General features: G+C 35.8%; 2 protein-coding genes across 2 annotated transcripts; both read right to left on the bottom strand.

The window, feature by feature from the left end:
• Positions 1-989: 989 nt before the first annotated feature.
• On the bottom strand, positions 990-4,124 carry LOC125224420 (cytochrome P450 85A1-like). Its single transcript, XM_048127821.2, has 8 exons — positions 3,717-4,124; positions 3,150-3,471; positions 2,902-3,051; positions 2,580-2,822; positions 2,378-2,464; positions 2,201-2,279; positions 1,470-1,576; positions 990-1,374 (listed from the first exon to the last, which is right to left on the bottom strand). The coding sequence occupies exons 1-8, from the start codon at positions 3,905-3,907 to the stop codon at positions 1,162-1,164; spliced, it is 1,392 nt and encodes a 463-aa protein (XP_047983778.1). The 5' UTR covers positions 3,908-4,124; the 3' UTR covers positions 990-1,161.
• An 8,455-nt stretch (positions 4,125-12,579) lies between these two features.
• On the bottom strand, positions 12,580-14,263 carry LOC125217875 (B12D protein). Its single transcript, XM_048119445.1, has 3 exons — positions 14,144-14,263; positions 13,738-13,826; positions 12,580-12,877 (listed from the first exon to the last, which is right to left on the bottom strand). The coding sequence occupies exons 1-3, from the start codon at positions 14,165-14,167 to the stop codon at positions 12,730-12,732; spliced, it is 261 nt and encodes an 86-aa protein (XP_047975402.1). The 5' UTR covers positions 14,168-14,263; the 3' UTR covers positions 12,580-12,729.
• Positions 14,264-16,066: the final 1,803 nt, after the last annotated feature.

The raw sequence follows: 16,066 nt of genomic DNA, 5'->3' as shown, positions 1-16,066 counted from the left end.
CCATATAATCATGCAGCGTCCCATTTTGCTTGAGATTTCTGAGGTCAGCCAATGGATCCTCATATGCATGAGCTCCAAATCGAGCAGCTAGAGCCGATGCATAATAGGGCCAGCTCGCAAAAGCCATATCCCCGTGCAAACTTTCAAAACCGCGGTGCCATTGCATCGCTTTACCCTCGAGGTGAATCGCTGCAACTCGTACCCGCTCATCCTCCGGCACTTTTGCTACTTTGAAAAAGTACTCAGCTCTCATCACCCACCCTTCGAAACCATTTCCATCGAATTTCGGAAATTCATAGCGTGTGGATCTGCCCGACTCTCCCCAATTACCGCCGCTACTTCCTTCACCGTCCACCACTGATTTGTTTTTCCGATTCTGCAAACTAATTGCAGCAATCGCCTGCTCTAACTCCACAAACTTCCCTTCCTGAGCTTGAATCGCCTGCTCAACGATCTCACTCAACTTCTGCTCCATCGCCTCCAACAATTTCTTCTCCATTTCCGCCCCTCGTGTTACGGTTCCGACGTCCAGAGATCGAACGCTCTGAATACCAATTGTTGCAGCTTTTCCTCGAGATTTCCCTATCTTAGCTCGTAACACTCAACTCCACCAACAATTTAGTGAATCAAACGATAATCAACAACACAAAAACGAATTGCAGCAATAGGAACTATATTACTGGGTAATCAACATGAACATTACAAGAGAAATGCGTAAGGAAATGCAGAGATAAATGCCTTAGATCCACGATCCAAGCACAACAACAATCACAAAACAACACACGTAAAGAATGACTGTGGTCCCTCTTTTATATCCCGCGCGTCTCATATCTCGCGCCCTTTCCACGTCACCGCCACCTCAACATGCCAGCTAGGATGAAGCATGTGCTAATTATTGATCCAACACGGCTTATTGAATAGAAGATAGCATACTTATGTTGCATGCATGTATGTGAAGGTATGTGTAGTCATGCATGCAACACAAAAAATAATTAATGATTCCTTTATACAGTGCAAATTATTAAAGCCTTGTAAAGCTGGGTATCGATTCTCTACTGCTTGTTTTAACTCAATTTTCTTTTCACGTTCACAAAAGGTAGCTATTCTTATCTGCTATATTAAATGTTAGTTGTTCCTATTGTACAAATGGTTGTAGGGAGGTTAGTGAGCAGAAACCCTAATCCGTAGTCCGTTAGGCGCCTCGACTCTCGGAAATTTCATTAGCTCGTTTCCCTCTACTTCTTCCCACTTGTATCTTGTCACAAAGTAATGAAGGAATGTAGAAATTTCGGCGAGGCTGAGCTCCTTTCCAGGGCATTGTCTTGTTCCTCCTCCAAAAATCAAGAAATGGTGTTGATTTTCTAGACCTTTTTCCTGCAATTCATTAGAGTATTGAGGTTGTTAGTCGTTGTTTTGTGAGAACAAACTACAAAGGGTCACTCATGTTTAAAGTTGGGTGATGTACTAACCAGCCATCTCCAAGGATTGAAAGTTAATGGATCAGGATAAAGGCATGGGTCGTAGCTGACCTCCCTCGTGTACACATATACCCTCCATCCTTTGGGAATGACATAACCTGAATAAGGATACAAGTAGAGGAACAGATCAGTGGCTATACAAGTTGTAAGAGATAATGTCTTTTGGAGGCGGATAATACTAATATAAACTTTAACAAGAGTTGATATCTTTGGTTTAATCTCATAAAAACCTTGTACATGGGTTTCATCAGACTAGCTAATTCTGGGTTTCATGGTTACGTAGTATAGATTGCGTTTATTGTTTTTTACATTTGGAATTGACAGAAGAATACTTGTTAAGTTTCTGATTGGAAGGACAAAGGCAGTGATAGTATTGAGCGCTCTCTTCTCTTATCCAATACACGGACAAAATAATTCAATAGGACAAGATGGGGCATCAAATGGAATGTCTTGGGTTGTAATTTGTAAAATGGTAGGCTTTCCATGTGGATCATGATAGGGTAGGGTCCATACATAAAGGTGATCTCTTAGTCCATGATTGCTTGTATATGAAACTGTTGCTTTTTATGTAATGCTATAATTACTGATGGGAGAAAAATGTTAAAATTGCTTAATAATTTCGGACTACGTAAAGTAGTAAATTCTGAAGTTTTTTACTTTTATTATGTGGCTGATGAATCACAAAGGAAGCAGAGAGGCATATATAAAGAAATTGTGCTCACCATTTATATCCATATCCATAGTTGTCTTTCTCAAAACTCCATTCACTATTGAAGCCAGTCTGGATGTCTCATATATGACCTGTAGTAGATATATCACACGACGTTTATGTATTAGCTCGGAATTTTACTAAGTTTAACTGAAGTAACTATTTTTAGTTGAAAGTTGGCAACACTCACTGCACGTGTGAAACGCATGGATCTGTATTCTTTGTAATCAGTAGGATCCTCAGCATTTTTTCTTTCCCTTATTGCCATATGTTCTTTCTGGAAATATAAAGGTGAAAATACGGGGTTCAGTGATGACACGTAGCTATACTTTCACAAGTTAGGAAATTTCCTCTCAAAACATGTGTGCTTCATGACTGAAATTTCCACTCACTCTTAATTCTTCTAGCACTTTTGGATGATCATGAAGATATTTGACAGCCATCATAGAAGTAGTTGAGACGGTCTCGTATCCAGAATACAGTATGGTGATGATCAAGTCGATCATTTCCTCATCACTTAGCTTGTATTTATTCTCTTCGCCCAGTAGATGACCAAGCATGTCCCCTTGTTTTTCTCCAGAAGCTCTTCTTTCTTCGACTAGTTTCCTTAACAAGCATGTAATGTTCTGTCTTGCCTGTTATGAATTCAAACTGTTAGTATTCTTGGATTTTAGACGTCTTTCAGGGTTTGAAGAAAAAGGTACAAAAAATGACCTGAAATCCGCGATGGTAATTTGTGTTGGGAAGGTTGATAGGGAGTGAAAGAGTTCCCAGAACCAGTTTGATGAATTCAGGCATGAATGTTTCAGATATTGAGCATGCTTCAGTGCTTGCTATTTGTTTTAATGATGATAGAAACGCCATCTGGAAAAATATTGAGATTTCGGAATGCATCAGAACAGTGTCATGGGCAAATCCTACTGCATGAACCGATGATTAGATTTTAAGGTGTTAGTACTTGCCTCTTTCGTTTTCTCTTGGATATCGACTATCTTGTTATCCCAATCACTCAGATGATGTCTCATGAAATCGTCGATTTTTGGCAAGAGTTGATCTTTAATCATCGTGGGGCTAATAAGAGCAAGCAAGGCCCCTCTCATATACTTGTGAGCAGAGCCATGGACGGCTGCGATGTTGCATTTCCCGAGTATATCCAACATCGACTGAGGATAGCCAGGGACAAGGCCTTTCACTTCATTAACCAGAATGTACCTGTTTAACTGCGTATCCATCGAAACTATGGTAGGACAACCTAGTATGTGGGATTTGAAAAAGCTTCCGAACCTGTAAGAGCAACGAAAGTGAATGAAAATTTAGTATAACACTATAACTTTATTAGGATTTCTGCTTTGGTTAGTAAAGAACCATTTTGATTTTTTTAAAGAAAAAATTAATTTGTTTATCATGCAAGTTCCTCTTATAGTAATGCATTTCTTTCTGCAGGAGTATAGGTGTCTAAATTTATTGAGATGTTCGATTAGATATAAAATATGGCATTCTTAATTATGCAAGAAAACAATAAGTGAGACCTTGATCTTTGATTTTTCATGAAGGCTGGACCTTGTTTTAGAAACTCAGTGGTCTCTCCAAATAGTGGCCACCCCATTGTACCTGGTGGCAATCCTTTCTTCCTGTACCTAACTTCATTCCATTTCAGGATGGCAACACTCAAGATGCAGAGACCCCAAAACACCCCAAGAATCACAACTAAGCTGGCCATTGACCCCCCCTAAAAGCTCAAAATATTTGTGTGATAGGGCGAGGGGAAAGAGGGAAATATCGAGAGGGAGAGCTGGTAAAGGTATGAGATTTGATCTAGTTGTATTCGCTGGCTGGTCATATTAGTCGAGTTCGTGCGGGTGTTTAATAAGACCTGATGAAATCAATGTGATTTAGAGAAACAGGGGAGATGCCTAATACGCCAAAATCATGCACGCCAGAGAGGTAGGACCTAGTATGAAAACCTGATGGAAAATCAAAGCCACGGTAAAGAAATTTAAACAAATACTGCTTCCGTCTTCTAAAAATAGAAACATTTAAAACGACACAGAATTTAATACAAAATTGGTAAAATATGAAAGATAGAAAGAAAAGTGAGTTAGTGGAAAATGAGTCCCGGCTCATTAGATAGAGAAATTTCCTTAAAGGAAAATTTCTACTTTCAGGGGAATAGTACATACCAAAACTGGTTTTACATTTTCTTGATACCTCAAGAGCCTTAATTACACTGGCCTGTCAAACTGTAGGTGCTGCTCTGTTCAACTGGAGATCTTGAATTATGTGTGGTGGAAGTGAATTACTTTACCCAATTTTTTAATAGTTTTCATTCTTAATCATTTGGTTCTCTGTTACTCTTTGTGAAATTGTTTCATAAAGGAACTGCCTTCAGCCGATGAGAATTATAGGCAATTGATGAGAGCACATGGACGCCACCCTAATAAAAGGAAAACCATGGCACTGAGTGGCTCACATATCTGTCAAATAGATCTACCCACCAAATTACAAAAGTCACTAGAGGACATGTTCTTGGTTAAATCCATGGAATAACAAAAATAAATCATGATTATTAGTGTTTTTCTTGACACCATAACTCTTAGTTTTGACTTTTGGACTATTTTCCACTTTTAACTTTTCCTAACCTTGTTATCCAATAATTCCCCATGCCTGAAATTTCAGTAACTTTTTGGAACCTTGTGCAGGGTAAGAAGACTATTAAAAATTGCAGACCAGAGGTCCTTTATTCCTGCTTAGTTAATGGCCACCCACTAGGCAATTGATGAGAGCACATGATAATAAATGTACTCCCGTCCCAACTAAGTAGATCATTTTCTTTTTTTTTTTACGAAGAATAAAATATCCAATTCCTCTTACTTTATTTCATCACCTACTTTGCTCTTTCTTTATTTTTCCTATTTTATTCTTATCTTCTACTTCCTCCATTTTACTATAAGTGAGGGGTATTCCTCTTTGGACCGTCCCATTATAAGTGACACATTTCCTTTTATAGCTAAAAAATACACTCCATCTCTCTTACTTTATCTTCTCTCCTACTTTTTTCTCACTCCTTTATTTTCTATTTAACTACTCCCTAAATACCACTACTTAAAACCGTGTCACAACTCACAAGTAATGGGACGAAGGTAGTACTTTTTAACACAATTTCTTAATCTTTGAATTAAAAATTTTTGACTCAATTTAGTTGGGATGGAGGGAGTAATATCTTTTGCTCATCCCATCAAATCCAATTTGAAATGAATCCATTTGCGTTTCAGCATTGACACATGTATGCAAAAGGGCATTTTAATTCCACTTGTACCCCATTGAAGAAGCTGACTGCTGCCCCCTGCAGCTTCTTGATAATTGGTATAAATGCCAGATTTTCAACGCTTAACAATAATGGTTATGTTGACTGTTTTGACCAACCTTTCATGTAAACGTGTTATATTAATTTGAATATCAAATGGTTGGCATCTAGGTAGGTGTATACATTTAACTGGAATGCCCATTTTTAAAGTTCCTGGGCTACTAATTTTGTTGTACAGAGCTCTCTTACTCACTCATTGGAGAAATGATACGGACATTTTTACATTGACACGCAATTGTTGGTGTTGGACATAGATATGGAAATATTTGTTTGGTAAAACTTAATAGAAACACAATTGATTGGAACTACATATAAAATGATGTCGTACAGGACGGCGTACATGATTGACTAGTCTCATCAGTAGGTGGGAGATTATTTGAGAGAGGGTATTGTAAGTATATGCTCCTAAAAGAGGGTTGGATTTGTCTTGTATTTTTCACTCATATAATCATCTCTCATTTTGTTTATTTACTCTGGGCTGTAATGCTGATGCCTTTTCATAATGTGGCACAGAAGGTAGGCTGGAAAATGACTTGAAGCTAATCGTGGATCATTGTGGAGATCCTTGGAAAGGGATTTGACACACTGACACAGTGCCCCTTTAAAAATTGCGAATCATCGCTAACTTTTATACTCCCTCGTGTAAAGTTTATCATATTTTTTTTTCATTTTCATCCGTCCTATAAAATGTCACATTTCATTTTTATCATTTTCGTTAGGGGTGAGCAGAAAAACCGAAAACCGAATATTCGAACCGAACCAAACTGATATTTTGAAATTCGGTTCGGTTTTTTTGGTTTTTCGGTTCGTTCGGTTTTAAAAATTAAAAAAAATTGGCTTTTCGGTTCGGTTCGGGCGAAAAAAAAAACGAATTATATTTTAAATATAATATTATATATATTTATTCTATTAATTTAAATATATTATATCATATATATAATATATACTTTGAATATATTTTATATAGCATGTATTATATATATTCTATTAATTTTATATTATATATTTTAATTTATATTAGTATATATAAAATAAATAAATTATATATATATTAATATATACTCCACATTTTTTTTGGTTTTTCGATTTTTGTTGAAAATTTTGGTTTTTAGGTTTAATTTGGTTTTTTAAGTTCGGTTTTTCGGTTTTCAATTATTCAATTTTTCGGTTCGGTTCGGTTTTGATTTTTAAGGAAATTCGGTTTTTCGGTTCGGTTCGGTTTGGGCAAAAACCGAACCGAAAAGCCGAATGCACACCCCTAATTTTCGTTAATGAATCTCATATTACACTTACTCATTCTCACTTATATTTTATTATAAAATTAATATATAAAAGTAGGACTTGCATTCCACTAACCTTTTCAACTCATTTTTCATTACATTTCTTAAAATCCGTGCTCGTCAAAGTGTGACAATTTGTGGGATAGAGAGAGTAAGTATCGAGGTAAACTTAAATTAATGGTCGTCTCGTGTCATCCCCAAAGTGTGACAATTTATGGGACGGTCTATTGCGCGCCGCAAGCGGCAAGACTGCGGCGGCGGCATATTTTCAATAATTTTATTCTTAATTTATTTCTATAAATACAATCTATTCTCAGTTAATTTTTTACATTCTATTCCAATCTCCAATCTCAAATTTTTCTCAAATCCTGTTTTAAAAAATGGATGACGATGAGTATCAACGCGCATGGAATGCGGCGTATGATGCGATGGTTGAAGAGGTGGAGCGGAAAGTACACAAGGAGACGGGGCAGGCGATGGGTGCGGCGGTCCCTCATCTGATCCAACGTCGGCGGACAATCCGACGAGACTATGTCGGGACAATCCGATGACTACTTTGCCGAAAACCCATAGCTTTTCCATCGGCGTGTTTCAGAATGTCTTGACGACTCTTTCTCCATATATCGTCGTCATTGGCTTCGCGGTACAAGTGCTTCACCATCCGATATGATACTAGTGGCAGGATCGGACTGTCGATGTTACAGAAGTGCACCGCTGCAATTAGGCAGTTGGCCTATACCGGACCGACTGACATGTTCACAAATACCTACGTATGGGTAAACGACTAGCTTACAGGTTTTGAGGCAGTTTTGTAGGGGCATCGAGGCCATCTTCGGTGCAGCGTATCTACGAAAGCTAACCGCCACTGACTGCCACCAGATACTTCTAGATATGCACGAGAGGGTGCACGGTTTTCAAGGGATGATGAGTAGCATAGATTGCATGCACTAGGAATGGAGGAACTGCCCGGTGGCTTGGAAAGGTTCACTACCAGGTTCAAAAGCAAACACCCGATGATGATCCTGGAAGTCGTTGCTGACTACCGGCTGGGGGTCTGACATCCATATTTCGGTGTTGCATGGTCTAACAATGACATCAAAGTTCTGCAGTCGTCGCCTCTCTTTAATTAGTAGTGTCGGGTCCAAGGATGTGCTTTCCTAGAATATTTGAAATTAATTCCTTGTATATATTCTCTTCTCATTATTCTCGATAAAAGTATATACCTATAATGTGATGTGATAGCTATAATAAAGGGGATTTTGAGCTAATTGACTAATGTGATAGCTATAATAAAGGGGATTTTGAACTAATTGACTAATATGATAGCTATAATAAAGGAGAATTCCTAGAAATCGTGAGCATGTCATTAGTTGTTAATTAATGTTTCTTTATAAAATAATATTTCTATAATTTTAGTGATTGCCTAGTTGTTAATTAATTTTTCTTTATAAAAGAATATTTCCATAATTTTAGTGATTGGTTGGTTGTTAACTAATTTTTTCTCAATAAAAATAGTGGATCAATTCATACTCCTAGAATTAATCAACATCTCCATAATTATGAGATAATTATAGTGATTGATTATTAACTAATTTATCTCTTTACAAAATAGTGGATTCTAGAACTAAATATATTTGCATTAATATAGAGATTCATTGTTCTATAATTATAGTGATAGTTAAAATATTTGTATTAATATAGAGATGCATATATATATGCGTGTCAATTCTCTTATTATGATTCCATGATTATAGTGATAATCAAGTTAAATGTTCTATATATGTAATATACGAATAGTATATATACATATGTAAATTAATAAGATCATTCTTAGTTTCATTTAATCATTTAGCCGTTTCATATTTTGTTCTCTCCTCGCACTATTCCATTTTCAATCAAAATTTCCATGATTGTGTTTTTGGATATGAAATTACGAAGACATTATTTGTTTTTGGGTATGAAATTATGAAGACATCATTTGTTTTTGGAAATGAAATTATGAATACAACATTTGTTTTTCATGTATTTTTAAAAAAATTGTAAATCTAGCCCGGCCCGGCCCAGCCTAGCCCACTTGCTAACTGGGCTCGGGTTGGGCTGGGCCCATTCATGTCAACTAAAACCCAGGCCCGGTCCAGCCCGTTTCAGACGTGGGCCTGTGCCGGGCTGGGCCCAAATGTTATCGGTCCTTGCCGGGCTCGGCTGGGCCGGCCCAGCCCACTTGACACCTCTAATCCCATATAAATATGTTGATATGACCATGGGTTCTGTATCTCATGAGTTACTAGTACGCTGTGAGCTGTGGATAGATTGGGCCCCAAGAAGAGGGCAAAGTCAGGCCAAGTAGCTAAGTTGCAACTGGAGCTGGATTTTCAAACAGAGATTGACTTATCAAGATGACTTTCAAACACTCTTCAAAGAAGACCAATGTCTTCGTCTTTGAAAGAGCTTCGCGTGAGTATCTTACACGCCTCAATCCGAGTTCGATGGAGGGAGTTATGGCCCATTTACGAAAGTCTCACATAAAAGAGTGGGTGACTTCAGAGAGAAGGCGCAGCCGGGTAAACTGAGCCATGAAAAATGCCTGGTCGGGTTTGGTCCGATTTTAGCGAGTTGAGGCACAATGTTCAATCGGGCGGGCGAAATGAGCCATGAAAAACGCCCGTTTGGGCGTTTGGTCCGATTTCGGCGTGGCGAGGAAACGCCCGGTTGGGCGTTTGCACTTTGTTGGCGATTTTCTCCATTTTAAGGCTTTTTATTGAATTTTTAACACCTCCTACGTATATGCATTTGTGAAAAATTAAAAGTGAGACTTTGTTGAATTAAGATTGTATCTCCTTTGTGAGTTTTCCCCTTTGAAAGGATTTATCCAATTCCTACTTTGTAGGTTGCTTGTTTTGTTTCTTTTGTTGAATCAAGTAGATGTATGCATCAACGGTAGTGCATCCATTGAGTAGTTGAGCCAAAGAGTTGTTAGGATTAATGAAAGTTACCTAGGGTTGTTTCCATCTTTTCAGTTAAGGTCCTATGGTTTTTATCCTAGTTATTCATTATTTACACATTCTTTCTGTTCTAATCTTCCAGCCAATTCAAGTTTGGATGTACTTTTTGTGGCTAGATCCACCTTAATGATCTTTGTTAGATTTTATGTTTAATTGGAAGATCAACACTTTGTGGCATAATCTTGGGTAAATCACATGGATCCAATCCAATCACAAAGATCCTTATCATTTGGTATCTAGAGCCTAGGTACCTACCTAGAAAGTATTTGATTGGCTCGAATAGCCCAGTAAAATTAGTGGGTTAGGCTCGTAATTTCGTAACCCGAATAGAAAACGAGCTAAACGAGTTAGCCGAAATGGGTTGGCGGGTTAAACGGATTTGGCCCGAACGGGTCGGCCCGACAGGTTGCAACTTTTAATTAAAATATTAAGTTTTTGAGGTTTTTTGTATTTTTGAATTTCATATGGTACAATCATTAGTTTTCTTCAATCTTCATTCTATCTACACTTTTTCACTCAATCCCACACTATCAACTTTCAAGTTTCACCTCGACTCACTAGTCCAATCGTCCCACATCTGCCACTACTGTCTTACCACCACCAAAACCAATCAAGACAAAATTAAGAACTAACCCATCAATTCTCAATATATTTATCATTTTAATAATAATTCATATTAGATATGAATTTTAATTTTCATAAAAATTAATTATGAACAATGCCAAAATAATGACATGAACACAAGCTTTAATTCATATTGATTGATTTAATTTTAATTTATCTTTGTTTATGTTGTAGTTGATCGAGATGAAAGACTTCTATCCAACTTTTATTGAAGAAAGGTCTGAGAAATTGTAGATTTTATATGATTCTGAAACTAAGAAGAAAAATATATATAAAATTTAAAATCATTTTATAGAGGAAAATTTTGATTACAAGAGATTATTTTCGAAAGTTTTTAGGCCTAAATAGCCCGATGTGTTAGCCCTAAACCCGGCGGATTAGGGTTACGGTTGAAAATTATGACCCGAAAAATTAATAACCCGAATGGCCCGTGCCAAATAGCCCGACAACCTCCGAACCCGAATGGATTAGCCCGATTGACATCCCTTGTGTCTTTGAAAATTTTGTTTTAGCCCTTGTGTTTCCTTGTTTTAGCCTATATTTGATTCCTGGACGAATTGGCTTATTGTTGTTGGATTGAGATCAAATTTTATGTGAACGAACCTTAATATGTTTTGTTTGCAAAAGTTCAGCCGAAAATAACTTGCCATGTTTTAGTATAGTTTGGGAAAAGTGAAAATCATACCCAATTTTAAAATATGATTTGTTGAGCCTATTTTATCATTGATATAAACTTATTGTTGAAGTTTTCTACAAATTTTTAGCCAATTTGGGGTTGGGGAACCAACAAAAAAATTCCTAAAGTTCAGTCCATATTTACTACATTTTCAACTCATATACATTGCTTGTGTGTGCTGCCTTAGGCCTAGTTCCTTGCTTTCAAATGCTTGATCATTACTCCCTCCGTTCCACTTTAGGAATCCCAGTTGAATTCGATACGGATTTTAAGAAATGTAAAGAAAAGTTGGTTATAGTGGAATGTGAGTCTTACTTTTTCATATTAGTTTTATAATAAAATGTGAGTGGAAAAATGTTAGTGGAATGTGTGACCTAATACCATTTATGGAATATTCCAACCAGGACTCCTAAAGTGGAACATCCAAAAATGGTAAATCGGGACTCCTAAAGGACGGAGGGAGTATTACTTTGGTGTTTACTACTTGTGTGGTCATATTTGCTTGAGGTGTATACCTTGATTGATCTGTCCGGGCACCAACAATTGGGAATTGGATTGAGAGTGAGTGATACTAGCTCTACTATATTCTAAACATACCGAGTGACTACGTGTGCTTTGATTCCCCGATGCAATTGAGCATTGAGGATACATAGACACACCTCAACTTAAATTTTAAACTTAAGTTGAGCTCAAGTCTTGTTTCCTTTTTTTTCTTTTCATTTGTTTCAACTTTAAGATCTTTTCATTTGTTTCAACTTTATGAGTATGATTTTATTTGTATTTACTTTAGACGGTGAAGGAAGCTTCTCTATAAGACTAAATCCGGGAAACTTTTGACAATTCTACCATAATTGTTGATTGTTAGACTAAATTACCATAATTGTTAGACTAAATTCAACATTTAAGGTATAATTGCTAAATGTGTCCTGAATTTAGTTATGTAGAAACATCTCCTTTGCCGACCAAAAGTATATACTTATAAATTTATTATTCAAAACTTCAAGTTTTTTTTATGTCTCGTTGAAAATTTACAACTATAAATTTATTGTTTAATCCTTCAAGATATCAAGTATTTTGTAAATTATAATCGTTATAACTTATAACTGTAACTTTTAGTCTTGTTGAAATTTATATTAATAAAATTATAATTTTTATCCTTATTGTTTGAATTTTATTTATATGTCTTTTTTAGATAAATAAAAAACTAAAAAGACAAAAAAGAAGTGAACAGCCAAATCGGAACAGTCGTTTTTGGCCCAAAACCGGCGGCATTTTTTTAAACTGGAATCGGAACCGCCGAACACCTTGCCGGGCCGGTTCAGGTTCGAGGATTTTCTGAACCGTGAACTGCCGGTTCCGAACCGGAACCGACAGCTTTTGAACCGCACGCGCATCTTCGTAATTATATTAAATGCCAGGGGTGTACGACTATATTTTCAAAAGCTATAAACTAAATATGCAGTTTACTCTTAATTAAAATACAATTACATTATGAAAAAAAAAACGAATCACACACACAAACCAACTAAACAAAGTTCAGATAAATCAAATCCCACACTCTTTTCATGGCTGCGAAAATTAAAATTGTTGGCCTGCTCACTCTTTCCCGGTGAAAAAGCGGTTGATGGCGGGCATGACTTCCGGGGGCCGTGTTCGTAGGAACTTACGGAAGCTGTGCTCCGCGTACTTTTCTCCTTCCTCTTGATTATCAAGAACGCCTTTCTTACGATGATCCTTGTTTATTCTGCACATATTAACCGTAGTTACAGACAAAGAATTTCAGACATAGTAGTTTTTTTTAACGAATAAATCAATCGAATATATCACACCAAAATATTGTACAAGTTTATCTCGGGCATACACAAGTATGACAGACTATATAGTCAAGCTAAACAACCAATATGATAAACACAAATGAACTTGGACGTCCCCATGGTTCTCTACAAAGCCCAAGTAGTGGTGTGTTTGATTGTTTAGTAAAAATTTTAAGCTGTTTTAAAAGTATGTTTGATCCAAAATTTTATTCTATCATATGAAATTTTGTATAGACTAAAATAATCTCAGTTATATGGTATGCATAAATTAAGAATTAGAAAGACCATAGGATAACTTAGTAATTTTATTTCACTATCTCGATTCACTTTCTAAAGTAGTTAGTGTAATCCGTAGGTTAATTTTAAGTTGAAACATGAGCTTCAAGACGGGCTTTGCTATAAAAATAACACGAGCTATTCACTAAGGCTAATATGAATATTAAACTCACGATTAAAGGTAGATAAGAGCCTGTAACTTGCTATAATATACCTCGTTTGTCCGTGAATATTGTCCACGTTTAACTCAGTAGGGGTTTTATGAAATGTGAAGAAAAGTGAGTGAAAAAAATTAGTGTAATGTGAGTCCAAATTTATATATTTGTTTTATAATAGAATATGAGTGTAATGACTTAAGGAAAGTGGGGTCCATTTACCAAAAATAGATAAAAAAACAAAGTGGACAACATTTCGCAGACGAACTGAAATGACAAAAGTGGACAACATTTCACGGACATGGGAGTAGCTACTAAACGAACCCTAAATATATATCTCGGAAGGAATAGGTGTTTACCTGACATCAGGATTGAGGACGACATTCCTTGTTAGCTGAAAAATGCACATTCCGGTGACAAAACTCATAGCAGCCATAAGAGGATACACCTATTTTTCATAAAGAAAATTAACAATTACCAACTATTTTAATTAATTCACTCAACATTATATCTAGACCAAAATTAAAAATAAATGAAATTTAGACCAATTTGATAGAAGCTAGTCCAACACAAACATGAAAAGACCAACCTCTTCAAAGTTTACATTGAAGGATTTGAGAGCTGATGATGACATACAAAAAACATAACCATATCTAGTGTTACTTAAAAAGAGATCTAAAACTAATATATAAATCTCATGATCAGTCCTTCTATTATTAAATAATTTTAGGATAAGAGTTTTATCACAACATAAGAATTGCATACCTCTGGTTTGATCCAACGTCCCATTTTCCAATACTAGCTCTGACTTCACTAAAACTTAGGTTGCTAGAAAATATTGCTCTTCAATCTATAGAGATGTCTACGAAAAATGTTAAGTGAATGTTAATGATGAATAATAGTGTTTAAGCAACTTCCCATATATATAGTGGTAAAAATTGACTTGAACAAATGGCACATTAATTATACCCTGTATGAAATACAAGTTTTATTTGGCAATTGCAATGGTGGAAATTTCTCAGGAAAAACAGCTCATGAAAGGCTTTGTTTCAGTGTGCTGAGACTAAATATTTTGACCTCAACAAAAAACCAGGTGCTTCAGCCTATTGTTTTCTGTTTTCTCTCTCTCATTAGACTAATGATTGATTTTAAATTAATGTGCTTTCTCTTTTTTCTTGTTAGAAATTTAAATTAATGTGTCCTTTCCTTTTTTTTCTTGTTAGAAATTTTAATTAATGTGTCATCTCTCTGTTTTCTTGTTAGTATGTTCTTTTTATCTCGACTCCGTGGCATGAAACTTGGGCTGGGTTAGAAAATTCTTTGAAATTTCTTTTACAGTTCAATTTGAATATGAATATATTGTCAAGAGAGGGGCACTATTATGATGGATCACGGATGGTAATAAGACTTTCACTATGAATTACTAAATGAAAAAAATACATATGGAGGTCCTTTTATTAATACATTTTGTTTCATCAATTTTTTTTACAAATTTTTATTTTATCATATTTTATACTAATATATTTTAAACATTAAATTCTTATGTTTATATATTTTAATTAAAGAGTCTTTTATATTTTTTAAATTTGATTAGATATTTACTTATCACACTTCATAATTAATTAAATTTTCTTGTGTTAATTAAATTTTTTTATTATCTTTTTTTTTTCTTACTGAAAGTTGCTTTCAAATGCTCTGTATGTTTTCTGTCGTTTTGGATTGCTCAAGCTAGACTGTCAAACTGATCTAGTTGGCCAAATGTATGTCTTCAGCCTGCAAGTGCCGATGAGTGGATCCAGTGGAAGCTCAGGCTGATCAACTTGACTTAATCCTACTTGAGTGGAGTTCAAAAGCTTTTCAAAACCTTAAGCCACAATACTATTAACTAGTATAGGAAAGTAAGGATCGATCCCACAGAGATGATGTGTTTTACATTTGTTGCGGACACGAATGGGAATGGTTGCGGCCACGCTTTCCAGGGTGGGTTAAGTTAAACTACTTGACTTGAGAGACTAAACTAACTAAACTGATCAACTGCTAAACAGACTAAAATCTACTTGATCAACTCATCGTGTAATTTCCTGAAATGGACAAACAAAATAAAATGGGCGACTGTCAGTCTCTTGCAAAACGTACGATAAAGTAAAACTTTTCTAACAACTTCGTCTTTTTCACAGAATCAACATAAAACACAGAGCATAATCGGATCTGAACATTTACGAACAACAGAACTTATCATAACAACTTGTAAATTTGAATCTACCCCTAATAACTAAACTACATCTACGTAAATAAGAAACTAACCCATAATCCTGCAGAAAAAAGCAACTCATCTATCAGATCTAAACATCCTAAAACACTTCATCCATAATTATCTTCGAAACTAGACTAAACATAAGGCCAATACTCAGATCCAACCAGATCAAAACGTAACGGAACACTTGAGCTAAGATATGCATCATAAAACTGAGAACAAAAGTAGAGCAAATCATTCATGCATCGTAAACAAACATTTCCACAAAGATCGAAATCGTAATACTAAATTTACTTAATCTAAAGGCAACCATAGTATGTGATAACAAGCTTAAACTGAAATAGTGAAATAGTGAATGCTTGAATTGTTGTTGGTTAGTCGTGTGCTGAAAGTAGTCGACGAAATTGACGTGAGGTTCGTCGATGGGAAAATTG

The sequence above is a fragment of the Salvia hispanica genome, chromosome 1 (assembly GCF_029641045.1).
Source record: "Salvia hispanica isolate PSC_SH4W2 chromosome 1, Shi_PSC_v1, whole genome shotgun sequence".
Lineage (NCBI taxonomy): Eukaryota > Viridiplantae > Streptophyta > Magnoliopsida > Lamiales > Lamiaceae > Salvia > Salvia hispanica.
Note: the sequence above shows the minus strand (reverse complement) of the source record. Positions and strands in the feature narration are given on the sequence as shown.

Excerpts from the sequence above, each read along its gene's own strand:
- LOC125224420 (XM_048127821.2), bottom strand. The coding sequence starts at position 3,907 with ATGGCCAGCTTAGTTGTGATTCTTGGGGTGTTTTGGGGTCTCTGCATC. Across the intron at positions 2,465-2,579 it reads AAGTGCTAGAAGAATTAAGA|AAAGAACATATGGCAATAAG; the intron begins GTGAGTGGAAAT and ends TTATATTTCCAG. Across the intron at positions 1,375-1,469 it reads TCAATCCTTGGAGATGGCTG|GAAAAAGGTCTAGAAAATCA; the intron begins GTTAGTACATCA and ends AATGAATTGCAG.
- LOC125217875 (XM_048119445.1), bottom strand. The coding sequence starts at position 14,167 with ATGGGACGTTGGATCAAACCAGAG. Across the intron at positions 13,827-14,143 it reads GACGTTGGATCAAACCAGAG|GTGTATCCTCTTATGGCTGC; the intron begins GTATGCAATTCT and ends TATGAAAAATAG. Across the intron at positions 12,878-13,737 it reads GTCCTCAATCCTGATGTCAG|AATAAACAAGGATCATCGTA; the intron begins GTAAACACCTAT and ends TAATATGTGCAG.